Raw genomic sequence first — 25,987 nt, 5'->3', positions numbered from 1 at the left:
TCAAAAAATCTACATAACAGGTTGGCTGATAAGTCCCCGGTCTGACACATAGATGGGTCGCTAGTATTAAATTAGTATTCATATAGTACCAACCTTCAAATGATTCGTGTCAAAATTTGACGTCTGTAAGTCAATTAATTTTTGAGATAGAGCGTCTTTTGTGAATCAACTTTTGTTATTGTGAAAAAAAGGGAAAAAAGGAATTTCGTGTTTTGATAAAATACTGTTTTCTGAAGGGAAAAAATACGGTGGAAGCAAAAACTTGGCTAGATGATGAGTTTTCGGACTCTGCCAAAGAGAAATCAACAATAATTGATTGGAATGAAAAATTCAAGCGTTGTGAAATGAGCACGGAAGACGGTGAACGCTTTGGACGCTTTGAAGTTGATTGAGATAGCAGAGGCCTTTAAGATATCAAAGGAACGTGTTGGTCACATCATTCATCAATATTTGGATATGAGGAAGCTCTGTGTAAAATGGGTGCCGCGCGAGCTCACATTTACCAAAAACAACAACGTGTTGATGATTCTGAGCGGTGTTTGCAGCTGTTAACTCGTAATACACCCGAGTTTTTCCGTCGATATGTGACAATGGATGAAACATGGCTCCATCACTACACTCCTGAGTCCAATCGACAGTCGGCTGAGTGGACCGCGACCGGTGAACCGTCTCCGAAGCGTGGAAAGACTCAAAAGTTCGCTGGCAAAGTAATGGCCTCTGTTTTTTGGAATGCGCATGGAACAATTTTTATCGATTATCTTGATAAAAATTGCTCATTTCACCTCGCTTGAATTTTGCATACCAATCAATTATTGTTGATTTCCCTGGGGCCGAGTCCGAAAACTTATTATCAAGCCAAGTTTTTGCTTCCACCGTATTTTTTCCCTTCAGAAAACAGTATTTTATCAAAACACGAAATTCCTTTTTTTTCCATTTTTTCACAATCACAAAAGTTGCTTCACAAAAGACGCTCTATCTTACAAACTAATTGACTTACATACGTCTTAATTATGACACGAATCATTTGAAGATTGGTACTATATAAAAAAATATGCATTTAATACTAGCGACGCCATCTATGTGTCAGACCGGGGACTTATCAGCCAACCTGTTAATCGGAAATAGATATTTCGACGTGTTACAAACGGAATGACAAACTTATTATACCCCCGTCACCATTCAATGGTGGTGGGTATTAAAACAAATGTTTTGTTATTTGGGACCCACGTTCAGGCTAGAGGTGTGCGCGTGACTGAAATTTCACTCACATTCACGAAGCAAAATACGTGTGATATCCAATCCCACTCACACACATTCGCGAAATGAAAACCAGTTCTCACTTTTAAAGACTCATGCTCACGCACGATTCACGACAATTCACGTAATTCACGAGACTCACGAGACTCACGACATTTTCCAAACGAAAATCAGCAGAGGTAAACTGTTTATTCACGCACAATACGTGTGATATCCAATTCCACTCACGCACATTCACGAAATGAAAGCCAGTACTCACGCACGAACTACTTTTAAAGACTCACGCTAACGCCAGATTCACGACAATTCACGACAGTTCACGACATTTTCCAAACGGAAATCAGCAGAAGTAACAAAATTCAAAAATAGGATATACAGTGAGTCACAGTAAAAATGGCCCACCAGAGTAAATGTAAATATTTTGAAATTTTATCTCATATTTGGCCAATCAGAGATCCAAATGTTAGTTTTCTCTTAGGTAAATCTAATTAATAACAATATTTGGTGAGTATAAAGTTCAGGTTTCAGCTATAAATTATTGGAATCAGACATTTAAGAGAAATGTCAGAAATATCATGCCACAGTGAAAATGGCCCACCAAAAGAAATGGCAAAAATATAACGGTTTTCTTCCAGCACTTCATCACATTTGCTTTATCTGTTACATTACAATGTTCTCAGAATATTAAAAGTGCAAACACGCAACAAAGTGGTCGATTAAAATTTTCTTAAAAAAAAAGATAAAACAATCGAAAAATGGGACCTCACACTTCGTTTGAGATGCGAAATTTAATAATAAATCATTTTAAAAACGGCGTAAGTCAAAGGCGAATTGCAGAAATGGTTCAAGTCCCACGTGGAACCATTAAAAATATAATTAAAAGGTATACCGATGAAAATCGGATCATTGATAAGCCAAGATCCAATTCAAAAAAAACTGTTTTCTGACAGAGATGAACGATGGATAGTAAATAAATGTCGATCTAACCCAAAACTAAGTGCTCCAAATATTCGAGATTTGGTGGCCAACCATCTCCAAGTGAATTGCCATGCAGACACCATCAGAATAGTTCTCCACAGATCAGGATTACATGGACGAATTGCAAGAAAGAAACCGTCCGTAAGTGCTAAGAATAAGAGAGATCGATTACTATTTGCCCATGCGTATACAGCAAAGGAATTTTCGTTTTGGAAAGATATTCTATTCTTAGATGAGTCGAAATTCAACCTTTTTGGGTCAGATGGTAGAAGAAATGTGTGGAGAAAAGCAAACGAAGAACTGCACCCAAAGCATTTACGGCCAACTGTTAAACACGGCGGAGGGCATGTGATGGTTTTGGGTTCTTGCTCTGCTGCGGGTGTTGGAAATCTCATTTTTATTGAAGGCAATATGGACAAGATGCAATATCTGTCTATTTTGAAAGATAATTTGAAGCAAAGTGCGGAAAAGCTGGGCATTGGTAGCTGATTTCATTTTAACCAAGACAACGACCCAAAACATACAGCTCATGTTGTAAAAGAGTGGCTGCTTTATAATTGTCCGCGTGTCATAAAAACTCCAGCCCAGTCTCCGGACTGGGCTGGTATAAACTTGAAGTGGAAATTCGAAAATATCATATATCCTGCAAGGAAGACTTGAAGAGAGCATTAGTGGAAAAATGGCAAAAAATAAGCTCTTCTTACACAACAAAATTGGTAGAATCCATGCCATGACGCTTAAAATCAGTCATTAAACAAAAAGGATTTTCCACTAAATATTAGATATAATTTATTGAATTAAAATATTTAGTTAAACATTTTGGGTCATTTTCACTGTGGCGTGAGTTTTTTTGTTTTCCTTAAAAACATTTTTGTTTTATGAATTGATAGAATTTTAAGGTCTTTCTAATATTATATTTAGTTTGTATTTATCTATATTTTAAGAAAATAAAAGAAATTGAAGTATATATTTGCAAGAAAATGAGGTTTTCATTCTAACAACTAAATTTGTGTGGGTGGGCCATTTTCACTGTGACTCACTGTAGTTCGAGAGCAAAATTAATTTCAGTTAACATGCGAGTATGAATTAAATCTTAATTTTTTTCGTAAGCGTGATTTTGCAGAAATTTTATTCACGCACATTCACGAACCGATTTTATTTCTCACGCACGACATATTAATTTTAGTCCCATTCAGGCACATTCACGAGAGATGCTTGGGATTTTGTGCACGACTCACGTGATTCACGCGTGTCACGAGAATTTCGTGTCACGCGCATACCCCTAGTTCAGACCTAGTAGGGTCGATAATTGCATATAATTTTCTTAAGATCGATTTGAAATCTGTAATCATTTTTGGGCCAAATGTATTGGGCAAGGATTGTACCTTCTAATATTCTGGTATAGCCTTCTTGTATATCCCATTTTTCTCTTTGACCAAACTTATTTAATTACATTCTCTTCACATATCACATTTTTAAAATAATAATCCAAATGGGAATTCCCAGAATAAAGGCCTCAAATCATTACTAAAAATTTCAATATAATGCATGACACCGGATTAAATACAATTTGGCACACTTGATAAAAAAAAAAAACAACAACGATATGAATTAAAAGTGAAGGGTTTCTGGTTCGAGTTCAAGGAAAAGGTGCCAATCTGGATGGCCACAGCCTACCTGTTACAAATGTTAAATTACCACCAACCTGTGATACCAGTTCAAAATTCACTACAACTTTCACAAACCAAAAAAAGTTTAAGGTCCCTTGTGCTTGAAATCAAAACAGATGGTCCCCTCCAGCCAATCAATGGGCATGCGTAAGTGCACCAAGTAATATTACATCATATTTGTATGAAAATAAAATACAAATCCAAAATAAAAACAGGCCCATACTCACGTTTTTCGATTGCCAATTGCAGCCAGCAACTGCGCATCATATAGAGGTCATCAGCATGAACATCCACTGAACATTGGCTAAAAAAAAAGAAACAAACAAATGTGCAAATAAATGCCATTTTGGTCATAGCAAGACCAAATAAATCGATACAACTATCAAAACGATAATTCAGCCATATACAAATGGGTCCGTGAAGATCGTACGATGAAGACAGCAACCACAAGACTTGACACTCTTGTTTGCGAATATCAAACATTGACATTTAGATGCTCTAAATGTTGTACGATGACAAAACAACTAAACCACAATTGTAAAAATGGAATTTAAAATTTGTAATGTAATATAAACACTTCAATACTATATTGAATATTGATATAGGGGATATTTTAAATCCTTACAAGCATAGAATTTCTACACTGAAAAAATACTGTCGTAGGCCAAAGATTTCATGACCTTAAAATACGAATACGAATGTTGCTTACAATAGAGGACGCATTTCTCTCATATAAAGTTTTTTTCCTTGTCGGTAAAGTTGTCAATAAAGTCGTTTTGTGCTTAACAGGTTGGCTGATAAATCCCCGGTCTGACACATAGATGGCGACGGTAGTATTAAATGAATATTATTTTTATATAGTACCAACCTTCAAATGGTTCGTGTCAAAATTTGACGTCTGTAAGTCAATCAGTTTGTGAGATAGAGCGTCTTTTGTGAAGCAACATTTGTTATTGTTAAAAAAAGTGAAAAAAAGGAATTTCGTGTCTTGATAAAATACTGTTTACTGAAGGGAAAAAATATGGTGGAAGCAAAAACTTGGCTTGATAATGAGTTTCCGGACTCTGCCCCCAGGGAAATCAACAATAATTGATTGGTATGCAAAATTTAAGCGTGGTGAAATGAGCACGGAGGACGGTGAACGCAGTGGACGCCCAAAAGAGGTGGTTAGCGACGAAAACATCAAAAAAATCCACAAAATGATTTTGAATGATCGCAAAATGAAGTTGATCGAGATAGCAGAGGCCTTAAAGATATCAAGGGAACGTGTTGGTCATATCATTCATCAATATTTGGATATGCGGAAGCTCTGTGCAAAATGGGTGCCGCGCAAGCTCACATTTGACCAAAAACAACAACGTGTTGATGATTCTGAGTGGTGTTTGCAGCTGTTAACTCGTAATACACCCGAGTTTTTCCGTCGATATGTGACAATGGATGAAACATGGCTCCATCACTACGCTCCTGTGTCCAATCGACAGTCGGCTGAGTGGACAGCGACCGGTGAACCGTCTCCGAAGCGTGGAAAGACTCAAAAGTCCGCTGGCAAAGTAATGGCCTCTGTTTTTTGGGATGCGCATGAAATAATTTTTATCGATTATCTTGAGAAGGGAAAAACCATCAACAGTGACTATTATATGGCGTTATTGGAGAGTTAGAAGGTCGAAATCGCGGCAAAACGGCCCTATAGGAAGAAGAAAAAAGTGTTGTTCCACCAAGACAACGCACCGTGCCACAAGTCATTGAGAACGATGGCAAAAATTCATGAATTGGGCTTCGAATTGCTTCCCCACCCACCGTATTCTACAGATCTGGCCCCCAGCGACTTTTTCTTGTTCTCAGACCTCAAAAGGATGCTCGCAGGGAAAAAATTTGGCTGCAATGAAGAGGTGATCACCGAAACTGATGCCTATTATGAGGCAAACCCGAAGGAGAACTACCAAAATGCTATCAAAAAATTGGAAGGTCGTTATAATCGTTGTATCGCTCTGGAAGGAAACTATGTTGAATAATAAAAACGAATTTTGACAAAAAAAATGTGTTTTTCTTTGTTAGACCGAGATCAGCCAACCTGTTATAGTTAGGTGATTCGGCTCAATAATGGGTATCTTTAGATGAAAGAAAGTTGTGTCTTTGAATTTTGTTGAATTTTCTATTTTGACTACAAATCGAAATGCGTTTGAAGACGTTTTTACTTGAAAACGACCGAGCCTGAATTTGGAAATTTAAATTGTCTTTAACACGTTTTTATATAATAACTTTGATCTGCCAAAAAATGTGCCTACCAGAAATATTGACCCCATAAAATATATACCGATCGACTCAGAATCACCTCCTGGGTCGATCTAGTGCTTGGTATCCGTTCGTCTGTCCGTCCGTCCATGTATTTGTTGTTCGCAGGATTCCGGTCGCAATTATTAACCAATTTTGATGGAATGGAAATTTGTATGTGTTTTTGTGTTTTTTTGCTGCAGGGACGAACGCTATTGAATTTGGAAAATTGGATCAAATTTCGATATAGCTCCCATATATATGCATCGGCCGATTTCGATAAATGGGGTCAAATTGCGTTCATTTACTAACCGATCGGCGTCAAATTTGCCACAAAGTAATCCAATTGACCACTTTCTAATTGTGTCAAATTTCATCGAAATCGATTCAGATTTAGATATAGCTCCCATATATATGTATCGCCCGATTTTCCCAAATTTGGCCATAAGTCTCTTATTTATTAACCTATCTTACTCAAAGTTGGTCAAATAAAATTTTCTATAGCACTTACTATATGTGCAAAAAATTATCGAAATCGGTTGAGATTTAGCTATAGCTCCCATATATATGTAATGCACGATTTTCACAAATTTGGCCATAAAACCCTTATTTATCAACCGATCTTACAAAATTTTTGCTTACTCTAATCTTCTATAGTATTGACCATATGTGCAAAATGTCATCCAAATCAATTCAAATTTAGATATAGCTCTCATATATATGTAGCGCACGATTTTAAAAAATTTTTTCTTTATAACCATATTTTTGACCATAGTGGCCTCATTTATTAGCGATTTTACCCAAATTTAGCACAAGGTAATCTCCTGTAATATAAACAAAACCTGCAAAATATAATCCAAATCGGTTCAGATTTAGATATAGCTCCCATATATACGTATCGCCCGTTTTTGAAAAATGTACCCCTTTAAAAATATATTTCTGACAATAAAAATCTTATTTAGTACCCGATCTTACTCTAATTTAGCACAAAGTAACCTTCTGTGGTATCAACCAAACCTGGTAAATATCATCGAAATTGGTTCAGATTTATATATAGTTCCCATATATACGCATTGTTCGATTTTCCCAAATTTGGCCATAATACTATTATTTAGTAACCAATGTTGCTTAAATTTCAATTTTCAGAAATTTGGATTTATTACCCACACTAATTGAACGATTTCCTCCTTTTTAATAATGGACTCAATATTATATTATAATGGACTCAATATTATATTATATTCCGAGATAAAAAAAATGTGTTTCGGGCACAATTTTAAAACACAATATATTTAAGTGCAAACATGTAATGTTCCTAAACTAACACTAAATGTTTGGGACATATGTATTAATATGTTAGAATATATTATGTTTGGGGCATGAATGTTTCATAAAAATCATATGTGTGAATGCAAACATATATAAATTTACAAATTTCGACTAAACATACATATGATGTGATATTTTATTCAAAGCGAGAGAGAAAGAAATAGAGATGGAAACCGGGAGAGTGTACGAAAGATATCAACATAACACAGCAAAAGAATCAAAAGAGAACAATTTCTGTGAAACCGCTTGTATGTTGTTTCGGAAAACTGTTTTATGATAAGGCCAAAAATTTGATATGCTTAAGTCTAAATATTATTTAATTTGAATAAAGAGAATAGACATTCGGAACCAAGAGAATAGACATTTGAAAAAAAAAACATGATATGTTTTCGCCTTGAGAGCAGCATTTTATGTGTGTGTGGACATGTGTTTTGTTTATCATTTTGGCATTATGGGCACAAGTTTTTTCTTGGTTCGTTAAAAGAAATCAGGGGTCTTCATAAAAATAAGGAAAGGGCACTATACTCTTTTTAGGATTGGGACAGTAAAATTAAATAAGGAGGAAATAGTGAAAAATTACACAGTAAAATGTATAAAAACAAAGTTTAGTTCCTCTTTATTAATAAGTAGTCCACGAGGAGTTGACGGACACCTTCAAATATAAAAGCGGGCATTAAGTTCGAGTTTTGCAGCTAAAACAATTTAAAAAGTTTATTTTCTTTAAAATGAATTACTAAAGTAAAATAATAGGCATTATGGAGCGATGGTGTTAAATGCTAGTAAAAAACTGTTCACGCCCAAATAAATTTATGTTTATATTATAAAATTATTTATGTATGTTTATACTCGACTCCACGTTCTTCTTTTGTTAGAGTTTTTGAATTCCTTCCAAATTTTAAAGTTTTGTACCAAAAACAGTTTTTTGTTACAAAATTGTTATTTTTGCAATAAAAAAATAATATTTTATCCAAAAATCAGTCAATTTCGTTTATATCAAGCACTGTTACTGACTATAAATCTTTAATAACCCACATTTCGAAGTTTCATTATAAAAATTTAATATAGTATAAATATAAATGTGTAAATTAAAAAAAAAGTGTTCGGTCGGAGCAGAGATTGAACCCACGACCCTTTGCATGCAAGGCAGACATGTAACCACTGCTCCACTTGGCAAACAAATGTATGTTTCTGTTAAATAATGTTATGTTTGCATGGGCTCGTGGGCGCTGCAAACTATGCTATATAAATGTAACTTATAACGATAATTATCTACTGGTGACTATAACAGCTACGTAGCCCAGTGGATAGTGTGTTGGCTTACAAACTGTATGGTCCTCGGTTCGATTCTCCGTGCAGGCGAAAGGTAAAATTTAAAAAATTTATAAAAGTGAATAATTTCTTCAACATTATTTGTATTACAGAAAAAGGTGCCAAGAACTAAAAAATTTCGTGGAAGTGAAAATTACGAGTATGTTAGGGAATGATCACAATCGTCTTTGGGGAAAATTCTTCCAAGCATATAATATTTTTGGGCTCAAAATGCTTCCAAACATATAATATGTTCACATAAAACAAACATATTAATGTTTCGGCAGTATCCAATAATATATGTGCTTCCTGCAAAATATGTTTGGAACATATGTTAAAGAAGCGATTTTTTTTGAGGGTGTGTAGGTTCAGAATCAACTATAGCTCCTAATATCAGATATTTCTGTTCAGATTGTAATAAAACTCCCATAACCGTGTACCCATTAATGTTCTTAAATATGGAAATGCGGTTTTTCCCCAAAACCTATACCAATGACAACCCACAAATGCGTATGATTACTAATTCGGTACGGGTCGCTATCGAATCGATATCGACTTTTGCACGGTACGTAGAGACCCAGAATTGAAATATGGGGGTCGCTTATATCTGGGCTATATACAATTATAAACTCGATATGGACCAATGTGTGATTGGGGATCGATTTATCTGAGGGCTGTCTATAACTATAGAATGATATGGACCTAGTTAGGCATGGTTGTTAACGGCCATATACTAGCACAATGTACCAAATTTCAACGGACTCGGATGAAATTTTCTCCTCCAAGTGGCTCCAAAACCAAATCTCGGGATCGGTTTATATGGGGGATATATATGATTATGGACAGATATGGATCACATTTGGCATGGTTGTTAAATATCATATACTACACTGAAAAAACAGTGAACCAACCAGGAAAGAAAATTTTAGTTAATTGTAGAAAAATTTGATTAATTGTAGAAAATTTTAACTAAACTGTATTATAAACGCAGATGTCGCGCTGATTTCGCAAAAACAAGTAAAAAATTTTCGACAAATTTAAGAAGATTTATTAGACAAAATTATTATTTTTCATTTATTAAAGAAAATTTCGTAGTTTGAAGGAAAAAATTGGAGTTCAAAATTGCAAAAATGTCTTTAGTGCCATACGAAGTTCATGATGGACGCATTATTGGTAAAATTTACAAATATTAAGGAATTCTGAACTATTTTGTGGGAGACACGAATTTAGTTCATCTTTATACTTCAATTGTGTATAATTTTTTCTTCTGCTTTAGTTAAGTTAACTTACGTACGCAAAAAATTGTTGATGGCATGGAAACTTTCTTAAAACGTAATAATTCCATGAACTAAAAGAGAATTAAATCAGCTTTAGTGAAATATAGGGTTTACTTTTTTTTGAGTGTACCACCACGTACCAAATTTCAACCAGATCGGATGAATTTTGCTTCTCCAAAAGGCACCGGAGGTCAAATCTGGAGATCGGTTTATGTGGGGGCTATATATAATTGTGGACTGATATGAACCAATTCCTGCATGGTTGTTGGATACCATATACCAACATCACGTACCAAATTTCAACCGAATCGGTTGAATTTTGCTCTTCCAAGGGGCTCCGAAAGTCAAATCTGGGGATCGGTTTATATGGAGGCTATATATAATTGTGGACCAATTTCGACCAATGTTTGCATTGGTGTTTATATATTAGTACCACGTACCAAATTTCAACTGAATCAGATAAATTTTGGTATTCCAAGAGCCTCCGGAGATCAAATCTGGTGATCGGTTTATATGGGGGCTATATATAATTATGGACCAATGAGGAGGCTATATATAATATATATGGAGGCTATATATAATTGTGGACCAATTTCGACCAATGTTTGCATTGGTGTTTATATATTAATACCACGTACCAAATTTCAACTGAATCAGATGAATTTTGTTCTTCCAAGAGCCTCCGGAGATCAAATCTGGTGGAATCTGGTGAGATCAAATCTGGTTTATATGGGGGTTATATATAATTATGGACCAATGAGGACCAATTTTTGCATGGTCATTAGAGACCATATACTAACACCATGTACCAAATTTCAGCCGGATCGGATGAAATTTGCTTCTCTTAGAGGATCGGCAAGCCAAATTTGGGGCTCCGTTTATATGGGGGCTATACGTAAAAGTGGACCGATATGGCCTATTTGCAATACCATCTGACCTACATCAATAAAAACTACTTGTGCCAAGTTTCAAGTCGATAGCTTGTTTCGTTCGGAAGTTAGCGTGATTTCAACAGACGGACGGACGGACGGACATGCTCAGATCGACTCAGAATTTCACCACGACCCAGGCTATATTCTTTATGGGGTCTTAGAGAAATATTTCGATGTGTTACAAACGGAATGACAAAGTTAATATACCCCCATCCTATGGTGGAAGGTATAAAAATTTGTCCTAAGGATATGCTTACTTCAATTCCCCGCTTCTTTGGCCCAGATTCAATGCCAAAATCATTAGTGTAATGACAAAATCTTTGAAACCATGCATGCTTTTTGTTCAGTGGAGTGAATAATTTAGATTGAAAACGTCCACAAATGCATGCTATTGAAAAAGCCAATATTTGATAAAAGTTATTCGCCGACTCTTTTTAGAGGTTAAAACTACAATATGCCGCCATTGATTTATTATCTATCAAATTTGAAGACTAGGCCAACACATTGGACAACCTCCTTTTAATTTTGCATTAAATCTAACAAATTATGGGTTCAATAAAATTTAAAAAAAAAAAATAAAACGCCAACCATGAAATACCACAAATTTCATATTAAAACAATTTTGAGGCCATTACAAACGAAACCAAAAAAATAAAACTAAGGGGTATCTATCATAAAATTCATTGACATGGTTTTGCATATCACTTCAAAAGACATATGCAAGACAGATGATGTAATTTTTGTGATTTTTTAGTTTCTTCTTGTGCAGAATGTGGATGGGCCCATGTGTGGAGATGCTATGGTGGCATAGCAACCTACCTAAATAGTCTACACCTGATGCATTTATCTGCAGACTGTACACCTGTCATACCTATATCCGTCACTGAAATATTAATTTCCAAGTTTTCCAAGCTATTACAAACCACGATGCGTTTCAAATCTTCAACTTCACACGATCTCGGCGTATGAGCCACAATGTCTGTTAAATTTGTTGTGATCATTGTATCAAAGTAACCCTATGGAGATTATGTCTCAACAAGTGATACAATGACAGAAAATAATTAATGGCTTCGAATAAGAAAATTCTTTTTAATGTCCGCTTATAACAAACTCAAATTTACATTCAATATTTATCATTGCAAATAAACATACATTAACCCTTTCACTACAGAAATAAACCTAGTGCTAAGTTTTCTTCTGTGTTCACTGGTACCAACAGAAAAAAAGCAAGTAAAACAAAAATTGAGGACCTATCTTAAATACTTCAAGAGCTATATGAGTTTCTTCTGAAAACTTGATTCTTATAATATCTTCCAAAGTGTGAGAAAAAATACAAAAAAAAAAACCCGGAAAAATATCAGCTATAGTTTTTGTACGAATTTCTATTTACTTGAGACATACCGTACAAAAATGGTCTCAAAATTTGGTATTGTTCGTTTCTTGTTGAATAAGTTTATAAACAATCAGTTTAGTGCTCACCTATATAGAAAATATTTAAAGCTTACTTAGAGTAAAACCTCTACTTTAAAATATCATCGAGAAATAAATCGAAACTAAGTGGGAAAATAGAGTTTGGTGTCGTTTTCGAATGTCCACCCAAGTGGACATCGGTAGTCAAAGGGTTAATAATCAAGTCATAAAATTAATATGCGATTATGCGACGTAATTTGACAATTTTTTATCATTCCAAAAATTTTCAAGAATTGAAAACGGAGTGTACGAGCGACAGAAATTAGAAAAATAGGGCGAATTTTTTTAGTTCCTGTTGCTCTGTGAATAGGAAAAATTGCATTGAGCCGTGGAAAGAAAAAAAAAATATAAAAAAACCAAAAAAGTTTTTTTGTTATTTATATTTAAGCATCAATTCAACGACGGCCTTTTTCTGTGTGGCGAAAAAATATATTTTTTATTTCATAATATTTATATAAGATATTTAATTAATTTTAATAAATTTTTAAACTGAACGAAAAACATTTTAATCATATTCTGCTCCTATAGTAAGACTTATTTCTCCTGGTTGGACAAATGTTTGATGATACCATTTATTGGTGTCTAAAACAACTGAAACAAAAAAATATTAAATTACTAAACAGAAAAAAAATTAAAACTGACCGAATACATACTAATATCACCTTTATTGACAATGGCATCAAATGATTTGCATTGAAAATAACATTCGGGTGGTGGAGCCAAAAGCCAGCGTTTACTACCAGAAAGTTGAGCTTGCCATGAAGGCAAACGGACATTATCAATCTAGAATGTTTTCAAAATAAATTAATAAATAATTTAGAATAAAAATAGATTAAGGAGTTATCCTTTTTTAGTAGAGTCACACAGAAAACAATTTCATGAAAATTTTGACAATTAAAGTCTTAATTGAGTTTTAAAACATAATAAATTAACAATTTAATTGATTCAACAATTTTTTTAATTGTGATTGAAGACATTTCAATTAAAAACAAGAATATAGGGCCGTAAGTTCGGCCAGGCCGAATCTTATGTACCCTCCACCGAGGATTGCGTAGAAACTTGTACTAAAGACTGTCATCCACAATCGAATTACTTGGGTTGTGGTATCTTAAAACTTCTTAACATCGTTTTGTAAATTGTGACGTAGTCCGTACGTGGTAGAGAGCCAGAATTGAAATATGGGGGTCGCTAATATCGGGGCTATATAGAATTATGAATTGATATGGACCACTTTTTGTGTGATTGGGGTTCGATTTATCTGAGGGCTATATAAATATAACTATAGACCGATATGGACCTAGTTAGGCATGGTTGTTAACGGCCATATACTAGCACAATGTACCAAATTTCAATTGACTCGGATGAAATTTGCTCCTCCAAGAGGCTCCAAAACCAAATCTCGGGATCGGTTTATATGGGGGCTATATATAATTATGGACTGATATGAACCAATTCCTGCATGGTTGTTGGATACCATATACTAACATCACGTACCAAATTTCAACCGAATCGGATGAATTTTGCTCTTCCAAGAGGCTCCGGAGGTCAAATTTGGGGATCGGGCCTATATATAATTATTGACCGATTTCGACCAATTTTTGCATGGGTGTTTGAGCCATATATTAACACCACGTACCAAATTTCAACTGAATCAGATGAATTTTGGTCTTCCAAGAGGCTCCTGAGGTCAAACCTGGTGATCGGCTTATATGGGGGCTATATATAACTATGGACCGCTGTGGACCAATTTTGCATGGTTGTTAGAGACCATATACTAACACCATGTACCAAATTTCAGCCGGATCGGATGAAATTTGCTTCTCTTAGAGCAATCGCAAGCCAAATTTGGGGGTCCATTTATATGGGGGCTATACGTAAAAGTGGACCGATATGGCCCATTTGCAATAACATCCGACCTACATCACTAACAACTAATTGTGCCAAGTTTCAAGTCGATAGCTTGTTTCGTTTGGAAGTTAGCGTGATTTCAACAGACAGACGGACGGACATGCTCAGATCGACTCAGAATTTCACCACGACCCAGAATATATATACCTTATGGGGTCTTAGAGCAGTATTTCGATGTGTTCCATGGTGGAGGGTATAATTAATGGAATCAATTAATTTCGTCATTGAATCAGAAAAATATTTTTTGCGCACTTACATGCATATGAGCTCCTAGACCAGCTGTGCCAATAAAAAACCAATCGACAGCATTATTTTCTGAACTTTCCGGTAGAAAATATGGTTTGCCATAGTGCCGTCGAAATTCTTCTGCAGTTTCAGGATTACAATTACTCCAACCAAAATACCAAGGGTCCTGCTGTTCATTATCCTCTGTCTGTCCCTTAAAATAGTCCACTCTCTGCTCCGGCATATCTAATGCCTCATATATATCACGAAATCCCGTTTTGTAGGGTAAAAATTGACAATCTAAAATTTTTTCTTTACGTTGGGCATTATTGTAGACATCTCGAAAATACCAATAGTTAAATTTCTGTTAAATAAAAAAATTAAATTTAATTTATATTAAGAGGAATAAATATTGGATAAGACAATAAGTAATGGAGGTTGCATTTTGGGGCTTATCCAGTTGGGTTTAGTTGGTGAGCTTTAGGCCTTCATTGTGTTAAATATCAATAACGAAACAGTGACCTTATAAAATTAAAATATTAATATTTGAATAATAACAAAAAAAAAAAGATTTTTTTTAAAGAAAATTAATTATTAAATTTTTTCTCCAAAAAAATTTTAGACTCGAAATCCTCGGTTAAAATCGGGTGTTTTTGATTACTATAAAATTTTCTTAAAATAAAGACATATATTTTTGATTTTAAGAAATAATTTTTAAATTTAATGAGAAATCTTTGAATCGAAAAAAGATTTAAATATGGGCTGAAACTTTTTTTTGGGATTTGGGAATTTTTGAAATTATTTTTTTTTTAGTTTGAAGTATTGGTTTCGATAAATGCGGTTTGTATCCTAAAACAATTAGGATTTTAGAAATTTCACTGTAAATTTTTATGCAGTAGACAGCCCTTATTTACTTGATTTTAAAAATGCCATACTAACCTCCAAAGCTGTCCAATTTCTAGTGGCACCTTCCACAATAACTGGTCTTGCAGTATAAGCATATTTTCGAGAAAATTCTTGTGGGGTTATGTCATAAACTCTCTCGATATTATCAACATTTTGACAAAAGTTACAGTTTTCTGGAGGTCTAAAAGCGTAACGCATCAAGCGAGGCATTTCAAAAGTGCAACGCTAAAATATAAATATAAAATAAAAATTATATAAAAATATTAATTTTTTTTTAATATAATATTTATTTGTTTAAAAACCTGTCCTACCTTTGATTGTAATTCAGTGAAATAATAATTCACAGCAAAAGTTAGTAAACTTGATAAAATTAGACATTTAAACCATTTTTCTTTGCGTGTGTTTAATTTTCGATTCACTTGTAAAAATTTTCTTAAACTTTTCACCTGATTCAATTCAACATTTTCTTGTTTACACTTTTCTAATATTTCTGATAATTTTTTTCTAGCTTCATTCATAATGTCAGCAAATAAGAGTAACACAACTTGTCACTTCAATTTTCCACAGTAGACTAAACTAAAGAACTAAAAGTCTAGCCCATTTCACACACATCTTTTTATGGTGGTTAAGCATGGATTTTAAAATCCTTTCAATCGTTAATAATGTCCTTATCTGATTGTAATATGCTTGGGAGGAAAATCAATTTATCCTGATGAAACTGAAAACGATGGAGGTAGCATGTGTTCGCTATCCTTAGATAGGGGTTGAAATGTGTCTGGTCGCATGTTGATAATAAAAAGTGAAATAATTTTCTACAATGAGGTTTCATGCTTTCGAACAAGTAACCTAATAACATTTTTCTTTACGTTTTTGTTTTTCTAGGACTCCTTATAATGGTGACTCGACTTGTATATCATATGATGCTGTTAATGCTGCTTACTTGGATGCAAGGAAGAGAATACGTAAGTATATTTGGTATATGTTGTGGTACAAGGACAATTGCTATTGAATGTAGAAAATATCGGATCAAATGTAGATATAGCTCCCATGCTTAAGCTCGTGCGGCACTCACTTTGTACACGGAACTATAGAAGAAATATGTTTGAGCATGTTTACACGAAGAAAATTTTACCAAAAATTACCAAATTTTAAACAATTTGATTTTGAAGTTTTTGATCCAATTTTTGTGGTTAAAAAAATGTTTTTTCTTCCAAAGAAATGTTTTATTATTTTATTGTAGAAGTTTATTTCAGAATCTTCAAAACTATATATTAGGCCCTATTCTATTAGCGACCATGTATTGTGTGTATAATTATCTCTTGAATTGTAAATGTGTTGAATTTTGAATGTTTCAACGATTTTAGTTTGCACCAACAAGGGATAGTTACTACTTCTACAAAATGGGAGAACTTACTCGCAATGGACTTTGATAGTATGACCAAACACAAAATTAAAATGAAAAATAATGCATTAATAGAAATTTTTTTTCAAAATGTTATTTCTATAGAAATTGTTTTTTAAAATTTTATTTATATAGAAAATTTTGTCAAAATTTTATTTCTATAGAAAATTTTGTTCAAATTTTATTTCTATAATTTTTTTTTCAACATTTCATTTCTATACAAAATTTTTTCAAAATATTATTTCTACAGAAAATTTCTTTAGAATTTTTTTCCAATTTCATTTCTATAGAAAATTTTGTCCAAATTTTAATCCTATTTTCATGTTAGATTAGGTTAGTTATAATGGCAGCTCGATATTTCAGGATAACTTAGACCATTCAGTTCTTCCATTATGATACCACAGCGGTGAACTCCTCTCTTATCACTAAGTGCTGCCCGATTCTATGTAAAGTTCAATGACAAGGGACCTCTTTTTTATAACCGAGTCCGAACGGCTTTTTCTTAAAATACTTCATCCCTGGATAAATGATGTTGAGAGTAGTAATCAATTCCTAAATTTTTATATTTATATATCAAATGGTCTTTGTAACGTAGTCTACATATAGTAGAAAGATATATACTTAGTAGTAAGGTGTAATAATGTCAAGTTTTTGCAGTCCTTGATTGTAGTCCTAATTATTTTTATAATTTCTTTTTTAAGTAAATTTAATGTAATTCCTTATTTTGAGTATCCCTGTAACCGTATATGGCCATTTCGGCGTGGTTGTAAAATGAGTTAAATAAATAAATAAATATATAAAAGGTATTAAAAATGTATTAAAAATTTACTTTTCGAAGCCATTGAAGGATTTGGACAAATTTTTTTAGATTTTCTAAAAAAATCTTATTTTGCAAAATTTTATTCCATAGACAATTTTATTTCTGCGAAAATTTTGTAAAACTTGTTGTCCTAAAGAAAATTTTGTCAAAATTTTATTTCTATAGGAAATTTTGTCAAAATTTAATTTCTATAAAAAAAAATTGTAAATTTTACTTCTATAGGAATTTTTTTTTTAATTCTATTTCTATTGAAAATTTCGTCAACATTTTATTTCCATAAAAAATTTTGTCCAATTTTTATACCCTTCACCACTACTGTGGTACAGGGTATAATAAGTTTGTGAATTTGTATGTAACGCCAAGAAATATTGGTCATATACCCATCTTTTAGTATACCGATCGGCTTAGAATTAAATTCTGAGTCGATTTAGCGATGTCCGTCTGTCTGTCTGTCCGTCTGTCTGTATATGTAATTTTGTGCACAAAGTACAGCTCGCAATTTAAGTCCGATCGTCCTCAAATTTGGCATAGGGCCGTTTCTTGGGACAGAGACAATCGCTATTGGTTTTGGAAAAAATCGGTTCAGATTTAGATATAGCTGCCATATATATTTATCCCCGATTTGGTCATAGCTAGCGTGTTTATCAACCTATTTTCTTGAAATATCGTACATCCAAATATTTTATGAGTCTCGAAAATCTTACAAAATATCAGCCAAATCGGTTCAGATTTAGATATAGCTCCCATATATATTTTTCGTCCGCTTTAGATTAATATGACCACAGAGGCCAAAGTTTACTACCGATCTTCGTGAAATTTTGCACAGAGGGTAGAATTGACATTCTACCAATGCTTGGTAAATTTGATTGAAATCGGTTCAAATTTAGATATAGCTCCCATATATATATATATATATTTCGTCCGATTTGAACTTATATGGCCACAAAAGCCAGAGTTTTGCCGTGATTTGCTTCAAATTTTGCACATGGGGTACGTTTAATACTATCGTTAAGTGTGCCAAATTTTGTTAAAATCGGTTCAGATTTAGATATAGCTCACATATATATCTTTCGCCCGATTTGGACTTATATGGTCTAAAAAGCCAGAGTTTTGCCCTGACTTACTTCAAATTTTGCATAAGCGGTACTTTTAACGATACTATTGTATGTGCTAAATTTGGTCAAAATCGATTCAGATTTAGATATAGCTCCCTTATATATCTTTCGTCCGATTTGAACTTATATGGCCTCAAAATCCAGGGTTTTGCCGCGATTTGCTTCAAATTTCGCACAAGGAGTACGTTTAGTAGTATTGGTAATTGTGTCAAATTTGGTTGAAATCGGTTAGATATGGCTCCCATATATATCTTCCGTCCGATTTAAATTTTAATTCTAGAGATTTTGTAGAAGTAAAAAAAATGTCTCCTTTATATAGCTTCCAACAAATGTGAAGTAGTTGAGATGGTAACACAAATTTTGGCCTACATAGGGGTGAAGGGTATAATACAGTCGGCCCCGCCCGACTTTAGACTTTACTTACTTGTTTATTCTTATAGAATATTTTATCAACAATTTATTTCTATACAAAATTCTGTCAAAATTTTATTTCTATAGAAAATTTTGTCAAAATTTTATTTCTATTGAAAATTTTGTAAAAATTTTATTTCTACAGAAAATTTTTTCAAAATTTTATTTCTATAGAAAATTTTTGCAAAATTTTATTTCTATAGAAAATTTTGTAATTTTTTTTTTATAGAAAATTTTGTAATTTTTTTTCTATGGAACATTTGGTCAAAATTTTATTTCTGTAGAAAATTTTGTCAAAATTTTATTTCTATAGAAAAATTTGTCAAAATTTTATTTCTATAGAAAAATTTGTTATATTTATATTTCTATAGAAAATTTTGTAATTTTTTTTATAGAAAATTTTGTAATTTTTTTTTTCTATAGAAAATTTTGTAAAAATTTTAATTCTATAGAAAATTTGGCAAAATTTTATTTCTATAGAAAATTTTGTCAAAATTTTGTTCCTATAGAAAATCTTGTCAAAATATTAGTTCCATAAAATATTTTGTCCAATTTTGATTCTATAAGAAATTTTGGAAAATTGTATTTCTATAGAAAAAATTTTGTTTTTATAGAAACTTTTGTCAATAATTTATTTCTATACAAAATTTTGTTGAAATTTTATTTCCATAAAAAATTTTGTCAAGATTTTATTTCTATAGAAAATTTTGTCAAAATTTTATTTTCATAGAAGATTTTGTCAAAATGTTATTTCTGTAGAAAATATTCCTCTCAAAAATTAAATGTTGTAATAAAAACTAAAGTATCCTCTTTTTGGTATATGTTTATTTCTGCAATGTCCACTATTTACAATTTTTAGAATTGAGGTGGTATCTGAGAAACGTTCACATTTAGGGTGGAATGACTCTATATAGAGTAATTGTGATGAAAAAGTACTAAATGGCTCGAGGTCGTGCTACGGTGCTTTTGGCTGTCGAAATATATCAAAAAAAGCACAAAAGTGTCAACTTTATCAACCCTGACTTCTACGCAACAAAATTTATTTCTGGCCTAGGGTAGAACACAGACAGGAAAAACTTTAATTATTTTCTAGTTATTAATTAACAAACAAGTACTGAAATTTTTGCACATTTAACAATCATTTACGAAATTCATCATTCAAAAATTAACCTAAAAACAAAGAAAAAATTATTGGGGCCAAGCCATTATCATTTTAACCACGCTGTAGTTCATTCTACTATATTTGAGAAGTGTAAAAAAAAACTTTAAAATTTCGCTTAGATCATAAAATCTTTGAGGCAAATTTTTTATAGAAAATTTCATTGGGATTGGAAAAGTTTCTTAATAATTTTTAAAAATAAACTAGAACCACATATTTTCTTTTGCTATAAATAGAAGTTAATTTTATCATCAGTTTAACATTTTACAGCCGGTAATTATGAACATTTAATACAACGATTTTTTTAGTTGTGGGATACGATGACTTGGGAAGAACTAAATTCTTTTCTCCAATCATATAGACGACCTTTCCCTTAACACAAAACTCCTAATTCCATATTATCTCTCTGTTACAGATGTGTCGCAGCCCAAAGGCGATTGGAAAGCTGAAGACATAGCAACAGTGGGTGAACTGCTATTGGATATTTCCATACAATTGGCCAGAACGTAAGTATTAACCCCCCATCAGAAATTATCTTTGATATGAGTTTTTAATGACATAAAAAAATGAATTTTTAATTGGACGGTTACAAAGTGTACATATGAGTATTAAATGTTTACACTATAATCAAACTTATTTGCATAAGAAGCAAAAATTTTGTAGTACAAAACATGCAATTAGACTTTCAATCTGCGCATTTCTGTATCTCAATATGATGCTGTGCTGTAGCAACTGCAATAATCAAAAGCCACAAATAACCTAACAATTTAATACTAAGTGGTAATAACGAAAATTGTTTCTGACAATTTTTTTTTGAAAGTTTCATAAAACTAAAAACTGTTTGAGGTAGTTTGAGGTAGAGACTACAAACGGCCTACCTGAATATGGAGTTCAATCATGCGTTAGTACTGCAATTTAACGTTAATTAAAATACTTTGTTAACTCCTTAAAGCGATGCCATGGTTTAAGTCATGTTTAAATTGTTATAATAAATTGGTAACATTTTAGGAGTGTAGGTTATATAAAAGTAAAATCACTTACTTGTTTACCAGCATCAAATTTAGGTTACTCTCCACTATTACCGAAGAGACAACTTGATGATAACTTAATTAGCTTCTATTATCCATGAAAGTTATGGAACAGTGCAAGTTTTGTATGTTTTTTTTTTTCTATATATAATATTTTTATACCCTCCACCATAGGATGGGGGTATATTAGCTTTTTCATTCCGTTTGTAACACATCGAAATATTGCTCTAAGACCCTATAAAGTATATAAATTCTGGGTCGTGGTGAAATTCTGAGTCGATCTGAGCATGTCCGTCCGTCTGTTGAAATCACGCTAACTTCCGAACGAAACAAGCTATCGACTTGAAACTTGGCACAAGTAGTTGTTATTGATGTAGGTCAGATTGTATTGCAAATGGGCCATATCGGTCCACTTTTACGTATAGCCCCATACAAACAAACCCCTAAATTTGGCTTGCGGAGCCTCTAAGGGAAGCAAATTTCATCCGATCTGGCTGAAATTTGGTACATGGAGTTAGTATATGGACTCTAACAACCATGATCTATAACAATCATGCAAAAATTGGTCCACATCGGTCAATAATTATATATAGCCCCCATATAAACCGATCCCCAGATTTGGCTTGCGGAGCCTCTAAGAGAAACAAATTTCTATAACAACCATGCACAAATTGGTCCACATCGGTCAATAATTATATATAGCCCCCATATAAACCGATCCCCAGATTTGGCTTGCGGAGCCTCTAAGAGAAACAAATTTCATCCGATCCGGCTGAAATTTGGTACATGGTGTCAGCATATGATCTCTAACAACCGTGTACAAATTGGTCCACATCGGTCAATAATTATATATAGCCCCCATATAAACCGATCCCACGATTTGGCTTGCCGGCTGAAATTTGGTACATGGTGTTAGTATATGGTCTCTAATGACCATCCAAAAATTGGTCCACATTGATTTGTCCTCCAGAGCCTCTTGGAAGACCAAAATTCATCTGATTCAGTGACAGTCTTTCGTAGAAGTTTCTACGCAATCCATGGTGGAGGGTACATAGGATTCGGCCTGGCCGAACTTACGGCCGTATATACTTGTTTATTTTGACTTAATAATATAGTGAGAGAATATAATGATTATATTAGGTTTGGATTTTTATTATAGATAAACAGCCGTAAAAGCCAAAAAGGAAGAATTGCTGGTATATCAAGAACGTGTACAAAATTCTAAATTTTATACCCTCTACCATAGGATGCAAGTATATTAACTTTATTACTTTGTTTGCAACACATCGACACACGCTATCGACCCGAAACTTGACACAAGCACACGCAAGCAATCGTTTCCCATTTGCTTTTCGCTGTAAGGAAGTTTGTTTGGAATAAAAGTATATACCTTTTGTGATAAATGTTGATTCTTTTACAGGATCTAAAAACAATTTCATAAAGACTAACTCAAAAATCGTTTTTTCTGGCTTATTGCATCTTCCCTCACATCTTTCTCACTTTGATGATGTTTATTTAGTACTTATCACCATTTTTTGTAATACAAACAATGTAGAAGAAATTATTTTTATGATTTTATTTTTTTAAATTTTGGATTGAGAATCTGGATGGAGAATCGAACCGCGGACCATACAGTTTGTAAGCCAACACGCTATCCACTGGGCTACGTAGCTATTATTGTCACCAACAGACAATTATCGCTATATCCATAAACGCACAAACAATGCAGATTGTCATAGTTTTCGGCGCCCACGAGCCGGTGTAAAGAGCATGCCCGCCTTGCATACAAAGGGCCATGGATTCAATCCCTGCTTCGACCGAACACCAACAATTTTTGTACATATACTTTTAACGTATATTTCAAAAATGTTCGAGATTCTCAAACTATGTTCGACATTACATGTTACTATTTTAAATTTTTACTGTGAAACTTCAAAATGTGCCTTATAAAAGACTTGTAGTCAGAAAAGAACAGCTCTTGATATAAACGAAATGGGCTGTGTTTTTGGATCAAAAATTATTTTTTTCATTTGAAAATTTCGAAAAATGTTCAAAAAAAAACTCTAACAAAAGAAAAACTTTTTCGGTAAAAACTTTTCGGTAACTTTTACTAAAGTTTTTTTTTTATACCATATGACCACAGTGGCCAATCTTTTACTCCGATTTAATTGAAATTTTGCACAGGGAGTAGAATTAGCACTGTAGCTATGCGTGCCAAATTTGGTTGAAATCGGTTCAGATTTAGATATATATCTCCCATATATAGCTTTCGCCCGATTTACACTCATATGACCACAGAGGCCAATTTTTTGCTCAGATTTCCACTAAATCGGAGCAATAAATTGTACTCCTAGTGCAAAATTTCAACCAAATTGGAGTAAAACTCTGGCTTCTGGGACCGTATTAGTCCATATCGGCCGAAAGATATATATGGGAGCTATATCTAAAGTAGAACCGATTTCTTCCAAAATCAATAGGGTTCTATTCTGAGCCAAAACACATAGTTGTGCCAAATTTGAAGTCGATTGGACGAAAACTGCGACCTAGACTTTGATTACAAAAATATGTTCACGGACAGACGGACATGGCTATATCGACTCAGGAGCCCGCCTGAGTATTTTTGCCAAAGACACCATGTGTCTATCTCGTCTCCTTCTGGGTGTTGCAAACATATGCACTAACTTATAATACCCTGTTCCACACACAGAGAAGGAATATCATCACCTCAAACATGTTTTAGGAGCAAAATGTAATTTTTGGTGGTGACCATGTAACATGGTTTTCGCAACCATGTTATTTTCAAGGAAATCATGTATCTGTTTTCGGCAAGCAGGTTATATTTAACGAGAAAATAGCATTTTAGTGACAAACATTTTATATGGTCTTGAAACATGTTTGAGGTGATCATATTCCTTCTCTGCGTGCACAGTGCGGCGCAGGTATAAAAAAATTATATCAGAGAAATGCATGTTCTATGCAAAATTAGCATCCGTATTTTAAGAACGTAAAATGTATGGCCTCACGACAATACATTTTTCAGTGTATTCTATGTGATTGAAGTATTCATGTTATTTAATGTAAAATGTGTGGTATTGAAGATTTTCTAGGAAATTGATCAAAGTACTACTATTTCTTAATATCCTTCAGCGACATTCTTATACGTTACAAATTAAACAAGTATATACGGCCGTAAGTTCGGCCAGGCCGAATCTTATGTACCCTCCACCATGGATTGCGTAGACACTTCTACGAAAGACTGTCATCCACAAATTTCAACCCACATGGTTGTTAAATATCATATACTACCTCCATGTACCAAATTTCAACCAGATCGGATGAATTTTGCTTCTCCAAAAGGCACCGGAGGTCAAATCTGGGGATCGGTTTATATGGGAGCTATATATTATTATAGACTGAGAGGAACCAATTCCTGCATGGTTTTTGGATACCCTATACTAACATTACGTACCAAGTTTCAACCGAATGGGAAGAATTTTGCTCTTCCAAGGTGCTCCGGAGGTCAACTCTGGGGATCGGTTTATATGGCGCCTATATATAATTATGGACCGATATCGACCAATTTTTGCATGAGTGTTTGATGCCATATATTAACATCACGTACCAAATTTCAACTGAATCAGATGAATTTTGGTCTTCCAAAAGGCTCCAGAGGTCAAATCTGGTGATGGGTTTATATGGGGGCTATATATAATTATGGACCGATATGGACCAATTTTTGCATGGTTGTTAGAGACCATATACTTACGCCATGTACCAAATTTCAGCCGGATCGGATGAAAATTGTTGCTCTTAGAGGGTCTGCAAGCCAAATCGGGGGATCGGTTTATATGGGGGCTATATATAATTATGGACCGATATGGACCAATTTTTGCATGGTTGTTAGAGACCATATACTAACACCATGTACCAAATTTCAGCCGGATCGGATGAAATTTTCTACTCTTACAGGCTCCGCAAGCCAAATCTGGGGATCGGTTTATATGGGGGCTATATATAATTATTGACCGATGTGGACCAATTTTTGCATAGTTGTTAAAGACCATATACTAACACCATGTACCAAATTTCAGCCGGAGCGGATGAAATTTACTTCTCTTAGAGGCCTCGCAAGCCAAATTTGGGGGTCCGTTATATGGGGGCTATACGTAAAAGTGGACCGATATGGCCCATTTTCAATACCATCCGACCTACATCAATTACAACTACTTGTGCCAAGTTTCAAGTCGATAGCTTGTTTCGTTCGGAAGTTAACGTGATTTCAACAGACGGACGGACGGACGGACGGACATGCTCAGATCGACTCAGAATTTCACCACGACCCAGAATATATATACTTTATGGGGTCTTAGATCAATATTTCGATGTGTTACAAACGGAATGACAAAGTAAATATACCCCCCATCCTATGGTGGAGGGTATAAAAATAAAAACTATAAAGAAAAAAACTATCAAAATAATAGTCGCTCTTTTAATTAACAAAAATCATCTGAAGGTTCAATC

The 25,987-nt window shown here is 33.7% G+C and overlaps 2 protein-coding genes across 3 annotated transcripts in view; one reads left to right on the top strand and one right to left on the bottom strand.

Moving 5' to 3' along the window:
* The window catches only part of cysu (peroxidase homolog), a 175,574-nt gene that overhangs the window by 98,446 nt on the left and 51,141 nt on the right, over nt 1-25,987 (top strand). For both annotated transcript variants that reach the window (XM_075302269.1, XM_075301804.1), the window contains 2 exons: nt 16,414-16,493; nt 20,854-20,944. In XM_075302269.1, coding sequence (XP_075158384.1) covers nt 16,414-16,493; nt 20,854-20,944 — 171 coding nt within the window. The remainder of the gene's footprint in view (nt 1-16,413; nt 16,494-20,853; nt 20,945-25,987) is intronic.
* Nucleotides 12,900-16,110, bottom strand: LOC142219506 (bifunctional arginine demethylase and lysyl-hydroxylase psr-1). The gene is made up of 5 exons (XM_075288462.1): nt 15,843-16,110; nt 15,565-15,756; nt 14,657-14,989; nt 13,146-13,275; nt 12,900-13,083 (listed from the first exon to the last, which is right to left on the bottom strand). The coding sequence occupies exons 1-5, from the start codon at nt 16,047-16,049 to the stop codon at nt 12,998-13,000; spliced, it is 948 nt and encodes a 315-aa protein (XP_075144577.1). The 5' UTR covers nt 16,050-16,110; the 3' UTR covers nt 12,900-12,997.

Source organism: Haematobia irritans, chromosome 1 (genome assembly GCF_050003625.1).
Source record: "Haematobia irritans isolate KBUSLIRL chromosome 1, ASM5000362v1, whole genome shotgun sequence".
NCBI classification, from domain to species: Eukaryota; Metazoa; Arthropoda; class Insecta; order Diptera; family Muscidae; genus Haematobia; species Haematobia irritans.
The sequence above is the reverse complement of the archived record's forward strand: the minus strand, read 5'-3'. Positions and strand labels throughout refer to the sequence as shown.